Source organism: Coenobita brevimanus, chromosome 44 (assembly GCF_032717465.1).
Source record: "Coenobita brevimanus isolate Jiangsu-jjx chromosome 44, ASM3271746v2, whole genome shotgun sequence".
Lineage (NCBI taxonomy): Eukaryota > Metazoa > Arthropoda > Malacostraca > Decapoda > Coenobitidae > Coenobita > Coenobita brevimanus.
Window position 1 is genome coordinate 8,049,179 of NC_136997.1, and position 19,266 is coordinate 8,068,444.

At 44.9% G+C, this 19,266-nt stretch overlaps 1 protein-coding gene across 1 annotated transcript; it reads left to right on the plus strand.

The window, feature by feature from the left end:
- Positions 1 to 452: 452 nt before the first annotated feature.
- On the plus strand, positions 453 to 6,920 carry LOC145397961 (uncharacterized). The gene is made up of 3 exons (XM_080270937.1): positions 453 to 1,504; positions 1,906 to 2,469; positions 6,812 to 6,920. Exons 1-3 carry the CDS (start codon positions 453 to 455, stop codon positions 6,918 to 6,920), a joined length of 1,725 nt encoding a protein of 574 aa, XP_080127063.1.
- Positions 6,921 to 19,266: the final 12,346 nt, after the last annotated feature.

The window sequence follows — 19,266 nt, forward strand, 5'->3', positions numbered from 1 at the left end:
GATCTGTTAAGAATAATATAGTATTCTGTCCTTTTTTTCTTAGTCACTGTCTAGTCATCACTAGTTTTCTGTTACTTACCAAATATCCATTTCTATTATAGGTATTATCCTAATGTTTGAGATTATTCATTTCTTGTCTTTTGCTTGAGATTTTTGAGTAATTAAGTATTGGTATAAATTTATTTGATTGTGTTGAGTCATTTGCAAGTGAGTTTAAAGTTGTAATAATACCAGTACTTATTTTCCAATGACTGATTTATGTACTTGTTTGAATGACATGAAAAAATGCGGGATTTGACAAGATGGCTGCCCTTTGAATCGACCTCCTCTCTGGTGTTCCCGGTTTAGCTTAAGTTTCGCCACTGTTTATCCGACATTTCTGGTGCCCAGACCCGGGAGCCTTTAGATGACGTCTGCTAGAAGGTATTTAGCCCGGATTAGTTGCGAGAAGAATGGCGAAATCGTTGGAAGACTTGGTAAAGAGGAGGACGGCTGCCAAAGGTTGGTTGACTCGAAGCATTACTGAGTTAAGAGAGTTATTAGATGAGTCTACCACTCAAGAGTTATTAGAAACAGCCGTTAGTGATTTTGATAAGCGGCTAGCAAATTTAGATGATCTTCAGGCAGCAGTGGAGTTAGAATTAGAAGACCCTGCTGAGTTAGAGGAAGACATAGAGAAAGCAAATAAAGTTAGAAGGGCAGCAAGAATGGTTAGAGCTGAGGCTGCCAAAAGACTCAAGGATGCAACAAATGATAATAGCACTGTATCTACATCTAGTAAAGATAAGTCAGAAGTTAAATTACCCAGACTAGAGCTCCCTAAATTTTCTGGTGAACTGACAGATTGGCAGTCTTTTTGGGACAGATTTGAGGCTTTAGTGGACCAGAGTGAGCTGCCAGTTATCAGCAAATTCAGCTATCTGCAATCATTACTTCAAGGAGAAGCTCTATCAGTCATCCAGGGGATAGCACTTACCACTGCAAACTACACTGTGGCCTGTAATCTCCTCAAAGAAAGATTTGGCCGTCCAGAGAGGATAATATTTGCCCATGTCCAGGGTTTACTAAATGCCTCTTTAACACCCAGAGTGAAGGGAACCAGTTACGTCAATTCGTTGTGGAAGCTTCAAGATCAGCTACTGAGGCATGTGAGAAGTTTGGAAGACCTCGGTATCAACGGTAACCAATACGGTGTGGTGTTGACTCCAGTTATCCTGTCTCGTCTTCCACAAGAAATACGTTTGGAATGGTCGAGGGAAAGTTCCGGACATGAAGGCGACCTGGAGTGGCTCCTCAAGTTTCTGCAGAAAGAGATCCAGTGTCGTGAGAGGTCTGAAACTTTCAAGGAACTGTCCGTGGAGAAAGGCAACCCTCGGCGAGAAGATACCGAAAGGAGGAAGATTGGTTCTGCTTCAGCCCTGCAGACCACATCCGAGGAAGGTTCACCGCAGTGTGTGTTCTGCCAGAAGCTACACAAGTCTGAGAAGTGCTGGCACATCTTAAGGTTGGACAGACATGGTCGAGAGGGGAAGGTTAGACAAGCTGATTTGTGTTTTAAATGTCTTTCCAGGGGCCATGTTTCTAAAGGTTGTAAAGGTAAAGTTAAGTGCACTCAATGTAATGGGTCCCATAATGTTTTCTTCTGCAACAATGGTAAAACTAATTCAGAGACTCACAATAAACCTTCACTTAAACAAAATTCTAGTCAAAAGTCAGAAGGTCAATCTAATGATTCAGTCAGTATTGTTGAACATGTTGGTATTTCTCATGATCGAGAATGAAAAAGTCTACTGTTTTGCAAACAGCCAACGTCAAAGTTTGTTCAAGTAGTGGTAAGTCTGTTTTGGCCACTGTTATGTTTGATTTAGGAGCAGATACCACCTATGTGAGTCATAATTTTGTCAGAAGGGTTAAACCTAAATGGATCACTTCAAAATACACCTCCTACTCTGCTTTTGGTAATCAGAAATCACAAGACAGTAAAGAAAGAAATGTGTATGACTTGAATTTAGTTGACATTGAGGGTAATAACCATTCTGTACTTGCAGTTGAAGTTATGTCTATTTGTCCTCCTTTGCGACGTCAGAGGCTGCCTGATGATGTTATGCAGTCTCTTTCACAGCTACAGTTGGCTGAGGGCTATGGACGTGACCGTGACCTCACTTTAGATATGTTGGTTGGTGTTGATAATTATTGGAAATTCGTTTCGGCTGATAATGTTGTCAGATTTGATGACTTATTGGCCCATGAATCAGTATTTGGTTGGATTTTGTCTGGTTCATGTTTGAGCGGCCATGTGGAGAGTGTATCTCATCAAATGCTATGTATCAATGCAACCAAAAATGTCAATTCAGATTTGCATAAGTTTTGGAGTCTTGAAAGTGTGGGTATTTATACTGAGAAAGATAAACCACCTAAAGACCCTGTTTTGGACAAATTTGAGGACACAATTAAGTATGTTGATGACAGGTATGAGGTTGCTTTGCCTTGGATAAGTGATGAGGTAAAATTAAGTCTACTAAATAATGAGAAACATGCTAGAAAGAGATTGTCTGTACTGAACTATAAATTTAACAAAAACCCTGATCTGAAAGAAGAATATGACAAGGTATTTAAGAGTTATGAGCAGGATAACATTATTGTTGAGGTTCCTTTCTCTGAGTTAGAAAGTCCTTATCCCACTTACTATATGCCACATAGACCAGTAATTAGAGACAGTGTTTCCTCTAAAGTAAGGCCTGTTTTTGATGCTTCTGCAGCAGGACCTAATGGTGTTTCACTGAATGATTGTTTGGAATCTGGTCCCTCATTAATTCCTGATCTTGTAGAAATTTTAATAAGATTCAGAAGATGGAATATTGCCTTGACAGCAGACATTACTAAAGCCTTTTTGCAGATAAAGGTACAACGCCCTGATCAAGATGTTCACCGTTTTTTGTGGTAATGTGGTGATGTAGTTCGTGTGATGAGATTTGTAAGGGTGCCCTTTGGTAACACTAGTAGTCCATTTTTATTGAATGCCACTATCAAACACCATTTAGACTCTTACCATAATTCTGTCACAGTACAAGAACTTAAGGAAAATTTATATGTTGATGATTGGCTCTCAGGAGCAGATACTGTAGAAGAAGCCTGCAAAATGTTTAGTGAAGCTAAAAGTATATTGTCCGATGCAGGTATGACTTTATCCAAATGGCACACTAACAATGATTTTTTGATTAATCAGCATGAACAGTTTGAACATGAGGTTGGTGTAACAAAATTGTTAGGAATGTACTGGAATCCCTCAGAAGATGTGTTTTCCTTTAAGGGTCTCAACTTGGATAATAAGTTTGATTTAAATTTCACTAAAAGAAATGTATTAAGTTTCATTGCTAGACTGTTTGATCCTCTCGGCATAATTAGTCCTTTCACTATGTATGCTAAAAATTTGTTTCAAGAGATTTGGCGTCTAGGACTTGGCTGGGATGAAATTTTGCCTCATGAGTTGCAATACAAGTTTCAGTGCTGGATTAACAGCATTCAGTTAATTAAGAATTTTGAGATTGACAGATGCTATTTTCCAGGCCTATCTTTGAATTCAGTAACTGGCTTGGAAGTTCATGCTTTTAGTGATTCCTCTGTGAAAGGATATGGCTCTTGTATTTACTTGCTGATTCCTAAATCAGATAATCAATTTAATGTTTCCTTTGTTATGTCTAGAGCAAAAGTTGCTCCTATCAAGCGGGTTACCTTGCCACGGTTGGAATTATTTGGAGCTCTGTTAAGTGCTCGTCTCATTAACTTTGTGAAATCTGCCCTACATCTGAGTGATGATGTTAAGCTAATTTGTTGGACAGATTCTAAGGTTGCTTTGTCTTGGATTAAGGGGAATCCTGCTAAGTGGAAAATGTTTGTTGCCAATAGAGTAACAGAAATCCAGACTTTAACATCTCCAAGTAACTGGTTCCATTGCCCTGGTGCAGATAATCCTGCTGATTTGCTTACTCGAGGTGTGACTGGTGATCAACTAATTTCAAATGACTTGTGGCTTCAAGGTCCAAAATGGTTATCTGATTCCTCAATGAACTTGTTTACTGAGATTATTGATGAGTATGAGACAAATGATGTTGATTTTCCCTGTGAAGAATTCAGGGGAGAAGGCCTGGTAATGACTGTTGTTGAGGAAGCCACAGCTGCCTTAGATTTTAATAAATGGAGTGATTTTACCAAGATCATGAATATTACTGCATGGGTTTTGAGATTCATTAACAATTCTAAACCCAATAGTACTAAATTTTCAGGTCCTCTCACTTATAATGACTTGAGTAAAGCAAAGGACAAAATTTTCATCTGTGTTCAGAAAGAATTTTATGAGAAAGAAAGAAATGCTTTGTCACTGGTAAACCACTCCCTAAAAATTCTTCACTGAGGAACCTTGATCCATTTTTAGATTCTGATGGATTGCTCAGAATTAAAGGTAGGTTACAGAATTCTGACCTGAGTTATGACAGCAAACACCCAATAATTATACCAAATTGTCACGTTGGGTCTGGTTAGTACTTGGATGGGTGACCGCCTGGGAACACCAGATGCTGTTGGCATCCCTACGTGTCAAGTGGGGTTGGTGGAGGATTAGTGCCCCTCCCTGTAAAACAATTAACTCTGAGCCCTTGGCCACCCTGTTTGGGATACATGGCGTCTGGCAATGGAATGGGTCATGTGGCCAAACTCTTAATTCTGTTTCAACATAAATTTTTGAAGCATGCTGGTGTTCACACGCTTATGTCAACCGTTAGAGATTCTTACTGGATAATTGGATTAAGAAGACTTGCTAAAAGAGTTTGCAAAGAGTGTGTAGCTTGCAAAAGGTTTGACTCAAGGCCTTGTAACCAACCAGCACCCCCTTTGCCAGAATTGAGAGTTAAATCTACATTCCCTTTTGCTATAACTGGATTAGATTTTGCTGGCCCATTATTTGCAGTTGATAGTCCTTCAAATAAATTGTATATTTTATTATTTACCTGTGCTGTCACAAGATCTATCCACTTAGAATTGACAGACTCACTTTCAGTACCTGATTGTCTGTTGGCCATAAGGAGATTCTCAGCAAGGCGAGGTCTCCCTTCAGTGATTTACTCAGACAGTGCCAAAACCTTTATAAGTGTAGCAAGTAAGCTTCAGCAGTATTTTAGTCTATTAAGCCCTGAATGGAAATTCATCGCTCCCAGGTCCCCATGGTGGGGAGGTTGGTGGGAACGGCTTGTGAGGTCTGTTAAATGAGCTCTTAAGAAATCTCTTGGTACTAAATGCTTGACTAAATGTGAACTTGAGACAACTTTGGTTGAAGTAGAAGCTTGTGTCAATTCTAGACCTCTTACATATGTCAATGAAGAACCAGATGTTGCTGACCCCTTGACACCCTCACATTTTCTGATTGGTCGAGTTGCGGGATTTCAGTCTCATGTTTCTGATAAACCTTTGGATATAAGTAACAAAAATTTAAGTGAAAGAGAAATTGTTCGTAAGAGACAACTCGACCAATTCTGGAAAATGTGGAGTGATGATTACTTAAAGAATTTGCCTCCTACTGTGAAGGGATTTAAAGCTAATTGTAACCTGAAGAGGGGTTCTGTAGTTTTAATTAGGGAAAATAATGTCCCTAGAATGAATTGGCCTCTGGGCATAATTACTGATTTATTTCCTGGCAGGGATGGTGTAGTAAGATGTGTAAAGGTACAAACTGCCAAGGGTATATTGTGTAGACCTGTTCAGAAGTTACATGACTTAGAGATTTTTTATGACATATATTGTGATGATGATTTAAATTCACCAGCTACTCAAAAAAACTTTGCCCAAAACAGGGATGAAAACAATGTTGAAGTGGCTGATGATGATGATGATGAAAATGAAAGTCATGAACAGGTGAAGGTATCTAGAAGAGGGCGTATGATAAAGCCTCGTACAGTACGGTACTGGATTTGTGATTTATAAACTATAGCTTTAAGAAAGAGGATAATTTTGTAGTTTTGTAATTTGTGGAACTGAAGGATAGTTCATTTTCTTTAACATAAAATACTGTAGGTTTCTAATTTGCTCAACTTTGGATAGGAGCTAAAGTGCTCCTATGGTGGGGAGTATGTTAAGAATAATATAGTATTCTGTCCTTTTATTCTTAGTCACTGTCTAGTCATCACTAGTTTTCTGTTACTTACCAAATATCCATTTCTATTATAGGTATTATCCTAATGTTTGAGATTATTCATTTCTTGTCTTTTGCTTGAGATTTTTGAGTAATTAAGTATTGGTATAAATTTATTTGATTGTGTTGAGTCATTTGCAAGTGAGTTTAAAGTTGTAATAATACCAGTACTTATTTTCCAATGACTGATTTATGTACTTGTTTGAATGACATGAAAAAATGCGGGATTTGACAAGATGGCTGCCCTTTGAATCGACCTCCTCTCTGGTGTTCCCGGTTTAGCTTAAGTTTCGCCACTGTTTATCCGACATGATCTATGGAGAGTTTATGGGGAATGTGGCAGCGTGAAACTTTTGGAGAGGGCGTGCACCGTTAAATATTAAGTACACTTTGTGGGCCACTCAATCTCGTCTGTACCATACCACTCTTTAGAGGATAGCAAAGTCCAAACTCATAATGACTTAACCTATGGTTTACTAAGCATTAAGAACTGAGACACATTACTCTTCACTGTGAATAGAACCAAACGAGATAATACAGTAATGAGGGTCTACAACACTGGAGATTTTAATCTTTACAAGTTAATAATGAAAGAATACAGATACACGTATATTAATCCCTTGGTCACAGTTGGACTCTCGGGAAGATTCAAAGAATACTGATGCACATGGATATACTAATCCCGTGGTCACAGCTGGACTCACGGGAAGAATCAAAGAATACTAAGACACTCTCTTAAGATTAGACTGTTATAACTCCAGAACTATACACAGTCAAGTCACAAATATTATAGGAACAGTGATCAAATAAACTGTAGTCAAAATGGACTGTAATCATAATGGACCAGCCGATATATTCGTTATTTAAGCTACGTGAACTAGGATAAAGGAGGGGGGGGATGATTGTGTGAGGCGCTGGCAGTGGTTTGAAACAGACGATCTGCAATGCTGAAGACAAGTGGCGGTCTGGTTAATTAATACAAGAGGGATCAGAGGAAAATATGATCAATTCAACTCACGAATGAATATGATGACTTAGTACACGAGGGAGAAAAGTGGGGGGGGGGGGAGGATGAGAATTCGACACTAATCTACAATGTTGAAGAGAAGTGGCGGTCTGGCGGTTGTCTATTTTTATTTTTATTATTTATTTTTTTTTTTGCCTATCGACCATTGGAGCCGAAGACCCTGGTCATTAAGGCAAATATATATATGTATAAACAAAGGAACATATAGAAGGGCCTGCCCGCAGGCGAAAATAATCTAAACTGCGCATGCGTCAGAGATTCTCGACGTTGATTGGCCCGTGTTTTCTCTTAGCTGGTGCATGTAAACAGAACGATGGAACGGCTAAAAACTGCAAAGACAAAAATAGGTGACTGTCCCACAAGAACGACTGTTGACTCACGACTGAGGCGCAACATTTGTGATAAAACATTCTCTACAGTTAATAACAAGAGGAGGCATGAAAAGACTATCCACGGTGTAACAGCTCCATCCAATAGGCCTAAGACTGTAATATGTAAAAAGTGCAATCAAACATTCCCTGCTTTAAGAATCTACCGGCAGCACCTTCTTCATTGAGACTGTCATCAACAAAGTAAAGCACGAGTTTATCATAAGATATTAATGGGTAGGCCTAGGCCTGGCCTATGGTAGCCGAAGATTGGAAAATTTTTACGTGGCAATACCCTCAATTTCGATATCTTTGGATAGGTTATTGGCCATAGCTTACTGCCCATGAACAATGATTCTGAAGATCGGATAGAATTCTGAACACCAACCAAGCCTAACCCACCCAACCTAGGCCTAACCCATCTTAACAACCTAACCCAATCGTAACACAGCCTAATCTAACCTAGTCTAACTAACCCATTGTGGCATTCGTGGAAGGCTGTTAGGTTGTATCAAGTTGGGTGGGTTAGGTTTGGATGGTGTTCAGGATGCTTTCTGATCTTCAAAATCATCATTCATGGACAATATGATCAATTGACGGAGACTCAGCTGTCTGAGGCAACCGACAGCAAACCCTTTTCTGTATCCTCCTACTTTCTCTATACTCATTTCAAAGCCAAAGGTGGCTGTTGTGTATACATACGCAACGACTTATCTTGCTCTCGTGTTCATGAACTTGATTCTTCTGAATTCTCCACACTCTGGCTTCGGCTTTCCTGTCATTCTCTGACTAAATATATCTGTGCTGTTTACTTATCCCCTAATTCTACTGACTATCAAAAATTCTTCGACTATCTTACTTCTACGATGGAACACATTCTGTCCATTTCTCCTTTCTCTGAAATCTCCATTCTTGGAGATTTCAATGTTCACCACCACCTTTGGCTCTCCTCTCCTTTCACGGATCCACCTGGTGAACAAGCCGACATCTTTTCTGTCCTTAATGACCTAGAGCAGCTTGTACAGCACCCTACCCGTATGCCTGACCACCTTGGAGAGAGCTCCAACATACTTGACCTCTTCCTCACAACTAATCCTTCTGCTTACTCTGTTAATCTTTTCTCTCCGTTGGGCTCCTCCGATCACAACCTTATTACCTTAACCTGTCCTATCACTCCGGTACGGCCTGTGGACCCTCCAGGGAAACGTCGTCTGTGGCATTTTGGAGCCGTGAACTGGGAGGCCCTCAGGCAGTACTTCTTTGATTTTCCCTGGAATGATTATTGCTTCCATGGCCGTGAGCCATCTGAGTGTGCCTTGCGCATTACGGAGGTTATTCTCTCAGGCATGGAAGCATACATTCCTTTCTCATATCCTTTGACTAACGCAAGAAAGCCTTGGTTTAATCCCGCTTGTTCTAATGCTGTCCGTAACAAGGAGATGGCCAATAAAACGTACCGGAGCCAACCCATCCCTGAATCACATCATCTTTACGTTTCTGCCCGGAATCGTGCTAAGTCTGTTCTTTGCTCTACTAAAAATAATTTCATCCATACTAAATGCTCTCAACTCTCCAACTCGAATTCTTCCCGCTCCTTCTGGCACCTTGCCAAAAATCTTTCTAACAACTTTACCTCATCATCCTTCCCTCCTCTTTTCTACTCTGATGGTTCTGTAGCTATTTCTTCTACTGATAAAGCAGATCTCTTCGCACAGACTTTCTCCTCCAATTCCACCTTAGACGATTCCGGTGCCGTTCCTCCATCACTTCTCCCCTCTGACTTCCTCATGGCTGACATTAAAATTTCTTCAGTTGATGTATTTTCTGCCATCACTGGCCTCAGTACTAACAAGGCATATGGGCCTGATGGGGTCCCTCCTGTTGTTCTCAAGAACTGTGCTTCTGTGCTTACACCCTGCCTAGGCAAACTCTTTTGCCTTTGTCTGTCAACTTGTACCTTTCCTTCTTGCTGGAAGTTTGCTCTCATTCAGCCAGTCCCAAAGAAGGGTGACCACTCCCAACCCTCCAACTATCGTCCAATTGCTTTAACGTCCTGTATTTCAAAAGTTTTCGAGTCAATTCTTAATAGAAAAATTTTAAGGCATCTTTCCTATCACAACCTTCTTTCCGATCGTCAGTATGGGTTCCGTCAGGGACGCTCCACTGGCGATCTTCTCACCTACCTTTCAGACTCCTGGTCATCCTCCTTTCGGGACTTTGGCGAAAGCTTTGCCATTGCACTTGACATCTCAAAGGCTTTCGATCGAGTCTGGCATAAATCTTTAATTTCCAAACTGCCCTCCTACGGTTTCTGTCCTTCTATCTGTGCCTTCATCGCTAGCTTCCTTTCTGGTCGTTCTATAGCCGCTGTTGTAGACGGCCATCTTTCTTCTAGATCTATCAACAGTGGTGTTCCTCAGGGCTCTGTCCTATCACCAACTCTCTTCCTTTTATTCATCAATGATCTTCTAAGCTGTACATCTAACCCTATCCACTCATACTCTGATGACTCCACCCTTCACCTTTCCATTCGGTTCCCGCAACGCCCATCTCAACAGTTACTTCAAGAAACAAGGGATGAGGCTATGGCACACCTAATGTCTGACTTGGCTCGTATCTCTGACTGGGGCAAAAATAATATGGTTGTCTTTAATGCATCTAAGACTCAGTTCATACACCTATCAACCCGACAAAATCTTCCACAGATATACCCATTAATGTTTAATAATATCCAGCTTAATCCTGCGTCATCCTTGAACATGCTTGGGGTTTCATTTACTCAGGACTTATCTTGGAAAGATCATATTACATGTCTTGTAAAATCTGCTTCCAAGAGATTGGGTGTGCTAAGCCGACTCCGCTCTTTCTTTACCCCTGCACAATTGTTGACTCTATACAGGGGTTTTATCTGCCCCTGTGTGGAGTACAACTCTCATGTGTGGGGAGGCTCCCCACATACAGCTCTTCTCAATAGGGTGGAGTCAAAGGCTTTTCGTCTCATTAACTCTCCTCCTCTTACTGACTCCCTTCAACCTCTGTCTCTTCGCTGCACTGTTGCATCTTTATCTCTTTTCTATCGCTACTTTAATGGTCACTGCTCCTCTGAACTGTCTGCTTGCATTCCTCCACCTCTACGACGGGCGCGTAGCACCCGTCTGGCAGCAAACTCTCATCCCTTTTCTGTTCAACTCTCTAATGCAAGAGTTAACCGTTACTCCCAGTCTTTCATTTATGCAACAGGTCAGCTCTGGAACTGTCTCCCTCTCTCTGTATTTCCTGCTGCCTATGATCTCCAGTCTTTCAAACGCAGTGTGTCCAGGCATCTCAAAATGATCGGATCTTGAATTTGGCTCTCTATTGTATTTTGTTTTTCTCTTGGAGGGAACTGTTACTGCGGGCTCATGGCCTTTGATTCCTTCTTCCTCGCATAAAAAAAAAAAAATTACCTAGGGTATCTATTGATACCAAAATCGATGGTATTGGCCAGGTGGCTGTCTTCTGAAGAAATACCTTTACATTAAACACGTACTCGATTTGGTGAAAACACTTTTTTTTTTTTTTTTCTATTTTGGAGGGCTATGTGATTTGAACGAATTTAATCGTGTCACAAGAGAAAACCTCCTAACCTAACCTAACCTATGCCTAGGGTAATCTAATTTTAAAAGTCATTTGCAAAAGAAATTATCATCAAATTTATTCAAGACACTAAATACCACAGGGAAAACCTACCGGTACAGGTACTCACCAAATCAAGTATATACCGGGTATTGATTTAAAGTAAAAAAAAAAAAAAATGTTTTTGATAAATTAGCCTTTTTATCACTAATTAGATTTAGGCATCAAACCTAGGTTTCCAGTAGTTCAGATCATTTCAAGACCCTTTTCAGAAAATGTTCAGGACAGCTCCACATGTGCATTTTTTTTTTTTTTTTTTACGTATTTTGTATGAAAAAATGCATGTTGCTCATTTATAACTGTAGCCTATGTATAAGCAAACCGCTGACGAAAATAACGGTACATTCCACATTTCTTATTTAGGTAAATTTTTAGAACAGTACGTTCATGGATTTTTACATAATTATGTTCTTAACTGTCATACCCTTTCTACTTTTTTTTTTTGTTCTTTCTTCAGTTATGATACGCATTTTGTCACAAAGGAAAAAATTTACTCTGTTAGGCCTACTTGAATTATAGTCAAGATGGCCCCTGACCAGGACAGTCCCCCATGAGGACCATGATGGCCCTCCCTTACTGCCCCACAGTTAACCTAACCTAACCTAACTGTCATGGTAATTGTGGGGCCGTCACAGGGGGGCGCCATGATCAAGGGCCATCTTGATCTGACGCCAGTCTATTTATACTACCCTGTATACGTTGATTTCTTGTATCCTCGTAAAAGGTAAAGGTTAGGGACATTTTCTAGTAATGCAATTTTTATGGAAATGAGGTACCGGTTCATAATTTTCCTTTCAGTCCATAATCATTTTGGAAGTTAAATCAAGAGGTCTCTTTATTTACAGAATTTATGGAGTGGAAAAGCAGGCTGGAAATGGATGTTGGAGTTAATTACACCCTTCACAATGGAGCCCAGAAAACCCCTTATGGCAGCAAACGAACCTACTATTGTTGACGATCTGGTGCTGAAAGGGTGTCAATTCAGAGTACTGAAGAAAATAAACATGCTGGAAAAAGTCAAGGACACATACCGGTACTACTGGTACCAAATACTGTATAATATCTTGTATCAAATCTGTCATGGTAATGTGGTACCGATATTTAGTCATTTACCCAATTCAGAATAGTTTCCCAATTGTACTTACATTATGTTCTCCAGTTATCCAGGTATGACTGTTAAGTCATCTAATTCCACTAAGCATTTCTCTGTACCAGTGCCCTAATGATTCAATATCACTTTATATTTTAAAGTTTCTCTGTTTGCTTACTGGTCCACCATTTTGAATTAGCTGCAGGGAAGTAACAAACAATTATCATTACTGTAATGCTAGGTGTTTTTGGTTCGGCTTCCCGCACCTAAAGCACCCAACATGTAACGGGGTCCTCTTTCGAGACCGGGGTTTAGACAAATAGGAGAGAGGTAGGGCACAAAAGCTCCAGCCAATAACCTTACACGTGTATTACTCAGTCAGACAAGGGAATCAGCAGATGTTACAGACACGATATTCTGGGTGATCATAAACTCTTATAACTAGATAGGATGAATAGTATCTCGCAGGATACTGTCTGGAAATATAGTGAAAACAAATACTCAAGGAGGAATGTTCTAAATTAGTATAGTCCAGGGTCTTTATGCGAGTGAAGATGCTAGGGCTATTTCTCAAAAGGGGGGGTGTAAGGCACTGGGGTTTAATTGTGATTATGGTAATATGAGGCAGAGTCTAATGGTAGTGTGTTCACTTTGTTATTTTCTAGTCGTATGTTGCTTTTGATCAATTATCATCACTTACTCCACTTTGGTGTTTATATTACTACTGAACTGTTCCATACACTGTTCACTATATCTATTCTTCTTTCCAACACCTGGTACTATCACTGTCAGTTCACTATTCCCCCTCGTCACTATTTGAAAACTATCATTACACAGTCACAGTCACTATGGTTAATCTGGCACCAAGGGTGTGGCTGAGGGGCCACGCAGCTCCGCTACTGACGGGGTTGGGCACCACCAGTAGTCTCTGTGCTCAGGTGGCACGAGATCACGCGCAGGGGCGTCTGCTCTCGTCCGGGGTTATTGGCGGCAAAGGGGCCTGTACTCTCAGGGCTGGGGACAGGAGTGCAGCCCTCAGGATTGGGGCCGAACAATTGCATGAACTGGTTATTCAGGCCCCTGACAGAGGAGGAGGTCTTCCATCATCGAGGTGTAGGGAGTTCCCGCCCAGGCATTCTGGGGAGGGTCTAGGGTTCCCGAGGACTGCGGTCCCCAGGGCTGGGTGGCGCCGACAGGAGGGGGCTGTGGCACCTGTCTGAGTCAGGGTCCATCAGGTGGGTCTCCTCCAGAGCCAGTTGTAGGGAGCGGAGGCCAGGGGAGACTAAGGGGCCTCTCCAATACTCCTCTACACCCTCTGTGCTGGGGGTCGGGGAACAGGCATCAAGCTTAGGCAGCGCGGCGGCTCTCGGCCACTTCCTGCTGTAGGGCCCGGCTACTGGCCATGGCTTCCTAGGGGCGTGGCTACTAGCCACCAAGGCCCAGCTGCTGGCCATGGCCTGAGAGGATGAGTGTCTGCCAGCAAAACCCAGGTACACCTTCGGAGCGGCTGCAGGCCATCTGACAAAGGCGGGAGTGGCTACAGGCCATCTCCTCATTACCCGCAGAGTGGCTACAGGCCGTCTCCTCATTACCCTCAAAGTGGCTACAGGCCATCTCCTTAGTGAGGGGCGAGTGGCTACAGACCGTCTCAAGGGGAATGCCTTCGGAGCGGCTACAGGCCAACTCCTTCAGGAGGGGTTTGGAGCAGCCACAGGCCGTCTCAAGGGGAACACCTTTGGAGCAGCTACAGGCAGTCTGACGAAGGCAGGAGCAGCTACAGGCCATCTCCTCATTACCCTCAGAGCGGCTACAGGCCGTCTCCTTAGCGAGGGGCGAGCGGATACAGGCTGTCTCAGGGGGAATGCCTTCGGAGCAGCTGCAGGCCGTCTGACGAAGGTGGGAGCGGCTACAGGCCGACTCCTGCAGGAGGGGTTTGGAGCGGCTACCGGCCGTCTCCGGAAGAACACCTTTAGAGCAACCACGGGTCGTCCCTTGGCGAAGGTGGGAGCAGCTACTGGCCGTCTCCTTATTACCCTCAGGATGGCTACTGGCTGCTTCCTTAGCGAGGGGCGAGCGGCTACAGGTCTCAAAGAGGAAGACACCTTCAGAGAGGCTACAGGCCGTCTCCTGACGAAGGTGGGAGCGGCTACAGGCCGTCTCCTTTGGGGTTCTGGCAGGAGCTGGATAGGCAGCTCCACCCCTTAGCTGGTTGGTGAAGGCTCGCCCAGAAGGTAGTGCAGTATTCCTGCTATGGCGACGGCGGGTGGGCTCCGGGTCATAGGGGCACGAGGTCCTGGCTGACTTAGGCCGTTGTCGCACCGAGTCCCGGCGTGCTGCTGCTCCTCTTCTGTGGGCTCCTTGTGGGGGTGTCCTGGAGTTCACAGGGGCACTATGCTGCATTCCTGGTGGGGGTGGCTGGGTATTCCAGGGTACATTATGCTGCATTTTACCACCGTCCACTGGGAAAAAGTCACGTCCTTGTGACTGGAGGTGGTAGACTTGTGTATCATGGGTGGTGTAGATCGGCTGGAGGTGTCGGAGGAGAGAGTGCCAGGATGTGGTGGTGGTGTTCTCGTCCTGCTCTGCGTCACAGGTGAGGAAGAGGGTGGACGTGGTGGTGGAGGAACGGAGGAGTTGGAGGAGGTGGTGTGGTCCTCAGACTCATTGGTTGCATCCGAGTGATGGTGCCCATACAGCTCGCCGTATCCTCTTGTTGGAAGGTGTTGCCCATGGTGTGGTGTGGTGCTGAATGCTTGAGACAGAAGGTAGAGGTTGGGTTTTATGCCAGGGTAATGTGGCGTAGTGTCTCTGGGGAGTATAGGTGGCTGGGATTTGGGCTTGATGTAGCATGAGGGTGAGGTGGTTTAGGGCAGGGGTGGGAGTGTGATTTTGCGGCCAGGCGGGTGGGATGGGGGAGTGGCTGCATATTTGAGACGCCTGGAGCAGGTGGTGGTGGTTTTGGGGGTGGGCGTGCGGGGTTGGTGTAAGTGCGAGGTGCATGGGGCATGCAAGGCGGCCGTGGGGTGGCAAGGGTGTGGGCGGCACCACGTGGGGAGCAGGGTGTGGGGTGAGTGGGTAGTGGTGTCATGGGATTGTGGGCGGTGCAGGTGGAGGTGGGGTGCGTGCGGGCAGTGGGCTGGGAGTTGCGGTGGTGGTAGTGGGTGACGGCTGGGGTGAGGGTGTGTTGGGTGGATGGGGTGCAGGGGTATGGGCAGGACACAGTGCTGGGCGTCGGAGAGGATGTGGCAGGTGGTGAGGAGGTGGGGGAGCAGCGAGGAGCTGGTGGCACTGGTGAGTTGTCAAGTGTGGTGTGGGGGGGCATGACATGAGGTGAGGTGGAGGCGGTGGGGAAGGGGGAGGGAGAAAGAGGTGGCGGGGGGGAGATGTAGCAATCATAGGAGTCAGGGGGAGGGTTGGTGGCGGTGGTTGGCGGTGGGGAAGGCAGAGTTGGGACTGGGGAGGGGGTGGTGTGTCTTGCGGGCAGGGAGAGAAGGGGGCCAGAGCGGGTGAGGGCAGGTTTTAGGGTGGGAGTGAGTGGTGAGGTGAGTGCACAGCCCTTTGGTGCTGTGGCTGCGTGTGGCGTGGCGGTGGAAGTGGTGCACCAGGGCGGGGTAGTTTCGGGCGGTGCTCCAATGGTGGGCGTAGGCAAGGCGGTGGGGCTTCAGGTGGGTGGTGTGTGGGGGTGTAAGGGTGATCTGGCACTGAAGGTCGGTAGCGGTGGTGAGGTGACAGGTGAGGTGGCTTGAGGTGTAGGTGGTGAGGTGGGAGTGTGGTCTTGTGGCATCATCCCGGTGTTTGGTGGTGGGGTGGTTTGGGCGGTAGCAGGGTTCTGTGTTCATGGTGTGGGGGCGGGCGGTGGGTGCGAAGCCAGAGGATGGTGCAGGTGTGGGGGTGGTGGCGGGTGGTGTGCGGTGCTGGAACCGTGTTGGCTTGGTTGGAGTTGGTTGTATTGGTGGGGTGGCAGGGGCTGAGGAGTGGGGTGTTGCGGGTGGTGTGTGTCGTCGGAGGCGAGGAAAGGTGGGGTGAGGTGTGGAGGGAGAAGGAGCTGGTGGTGGTGGGGAGGTGCGGCCTTGCGGTGTTGTCAGGATGTTCAGGGATGGGGCGGTGCAGGTGGTAGCAGGGGGCTGAGCTCATGATAGGGTGGTGGGTGGTGAGGTGTGGGATGTGGTGGGCGGCTAGGCATCTGGTGAGGTTATTGGGGATGAGCTGGGGGTCTGTGGGGATGGTGAGGTTGAGGGTGGGGTAGGGAGGGTGAATGAAAAAGATGAGGTGGGTGAGGGTGGATCAGAGAAAGAGGGGGGTAAAAGAGAATAGATAGAGGGAGGAGAATAAAAGGAAACGTGCCGTTTCCCCCTGTTGTAGACTGGGGGGGATGTGAGGTGGCCCCTGCTAGGGTAGGGGGGTGCAGGGACGGTGGTGGGCGCCTTCTGTGCTTTTTGTTCCGTTTTTTCTTGTTTCCCCTAAGCTTGGGGCAATTGGCATGTGGTGGGGCGGCTTGTAGGCACCCTCTGGTGGTTCTGCTGTGCCAGGCAGCTTTGAGCTGCTTGCGGATTTCGTAAATGGGGCATCCGTGGCTGCAAGCAGAAAATTCCCATGGGTCAATCGCGATGATGCCCTTGGGAAACTGATCGATTGTGCCTATGTGTTGAGGGGTGGAGTGGATGGCTAGAAGGCACCTTGTTATTTGGATGTCTCTATCCATGTCTCCAGTCGGGTCATGGATCGGAAAGTGTTCTTTCACAACACTGGGGAGCACTCTCAGGAGAGTGTTAAAGGTATGTTGTTCCTGGGTTTTGTCATCTGCCTCCGGGTAGGCAGCGGTGACCAGGTGTCTTGCCCAAATTAGGGTATCATCTAGATTCTCGTCAAAAGTTAAATTATCCAGTTGGGATAGTGCCACCATTTTCCCTAGTGACGGAGTGATGGCTTGGATCACGAGTTTCGTGAAATTCTGCCAGGTGAGCTCCGGAACAACTTTTGGTGCTATATTGGCCTCTGCTTTGCCCAACAGTGGGAGTGTGACTGCAATTTTTTGTTAGTCATTTTCAAACCCGATATCTAGTAAAGGTTTGATGATCGCCAGATATGTGTGAACATTGTACTGTTCGGGGTCGAACTTAGGAAATTGCACGTGTGGTTTGGTTGCACTTTTTCCGTTATTTCCTGACTACCTCTCTCTCATATGCCCAGGTCAAGAACCATCGCTGTCCACCAGTGTAATGCTAGGTGTTTTTGGTTCGGCTTCCCGCACCTAAAACACCTAATGTGTAACAGGGTCCTCTTTCGAGACCAGGGTTTAGACAAATAGTAGAGAGGTAGGGCACAAAAGCTCCGGGCAATAACCTTACATGTGTATTACTCAGTCAGACAAGGGAATCAGCAGATGTTACAGACACGATATTCTGTGTGATCATAAACTCTTATAACTAGATAGAATGAATAATATCTCGCAGGATACTGTCTGGGAATATAGCAAAAACAATACTCGAGGCAGTTGTTCTAAATTAGTATAGTCCAGGGTCTTTACGTGAGTGAAGATCTATCTATCTATCTATAGCCCGACGCCCTAATCCCGCAAAGGGTAGCTGCAGACAAAACGCCGCCAAGTCGCTCTGTCACCCACCATTTGACTACCCTCCCCCCAACTCACCCCCCCTCCCTCATATACCTCTCAACTCCATCCCTCCACCTCATCCTCGATCTACCTCTCCCTCTCCCTCCCTCCACCTCACCTACATACACCCTCTTAGTCAGTCTTTCATTCTCCATTCTCTTCACATGTCCAAACCACCTCAGTGTATTTCTCCTAATCTTCTCAACCACATCCACATCCACCCCACATCGTTCCTTCACTTCTTCATTCGTCAACCTGTCCCTCCATGTCACTCCACATGCTCCTATCAAGTAACTCATTTCCACTGCTCTCACTCTTGACTTGTTCCCCTCTTGCAAGGTCCATGCCTCGCTTCCATACATCAGGGTAGGGATCACAATACTATCATGCAGTGACTTCTTGACTTCCATACTCACCTCCCTATTTCTCATCACTGCTTTCAGTGTACCAACGACCTTCCTTCCCTGCTGTAGCTTTCAGTGTACCAACGACCTTCCTTCCCTGCTGTACCCTTTCACGCACTTCATCCCCCAAAGTTCCATCCTTACTCATCACACTACCCAAGTACTTGAATGCACTCACATTCTCCATATCCTCACCATCCAACCTCACTGCAAACTCTGTGACTTCATTCCTCTCAAACACCATAACTTTACTTTTGTTTACATTAACTTTCAGATTCCTCCTCCTACACACTGTCCCAAATTCATTTACCAAACCTTGCAACTCCCATTCATCTTCACTCAAAAGTACTGTATCATCAGCAAACAGCAACACCGAAAGCTTCCAAATCTCATCCTCATTCATTAGAGCCACCCCCACATCCACTGCCCTACCCTGCACCTCCTTTACAACCCCATCCATGTATATATTAAACAACCATGGAGACATCACACAACCCTGTTTCAGTCCCACATTGAGATCAAAGAACTCACTCAGCTCACCATCCACTCGCACCGTAACCCTACCTCCCTCGTACATACTCTTCACAGCACTCAACAATTTCCCCTCCACTCCATATATTCTTAATACCTTCCACATACCTTGCCTATCTATTCTGTCATAAGCTTTCTCCAAGTCCATGAAGGCAGCATACACTTTCCTTCCCTTCTCTAGATACTTCTCCACTAAACATCTTATAACAAATATCTGATCTACACACCCTTTTCGCTTCCTAAATCCCCCTTGTTCTTCTCCAACTAGCTCCTCTGTCATATGCCTAACCCTATCAATGAGTATTCTACCATATATTTTACCAGTCACACTAAGTAGGCAAATACCCCTATGGTTACCACATACTTCTCTCTCTCC

What these genes read in the sequence shown, in the direction of transcription:
- LOC145397961 (XM_080270937.1), top strand. Translation starts at nt 453, where the DNA reads ATGGCGAAATCGTTGGAAGACTTGGTAAAGAGGAGGACGGCTGCCAAA. An exon ending in AAGTGCTGGCACATCTTAAG is followed by an intron (nt 1,505 to 1,905) that starts GTTGGACAGACA and finishes TAATTTTGTCAG; the next exon opens with AAGGGTTAAACCTAAATGGA. An exon ending in ATTAAGTATGTTGATGACAG is followed by an intron (nt 2,470 to 6,811) that starts GTATGAGGTTGC and finishes CCTTGGTCACAG; the next exon opens with TTGGACTCTCGGGAAGATTC.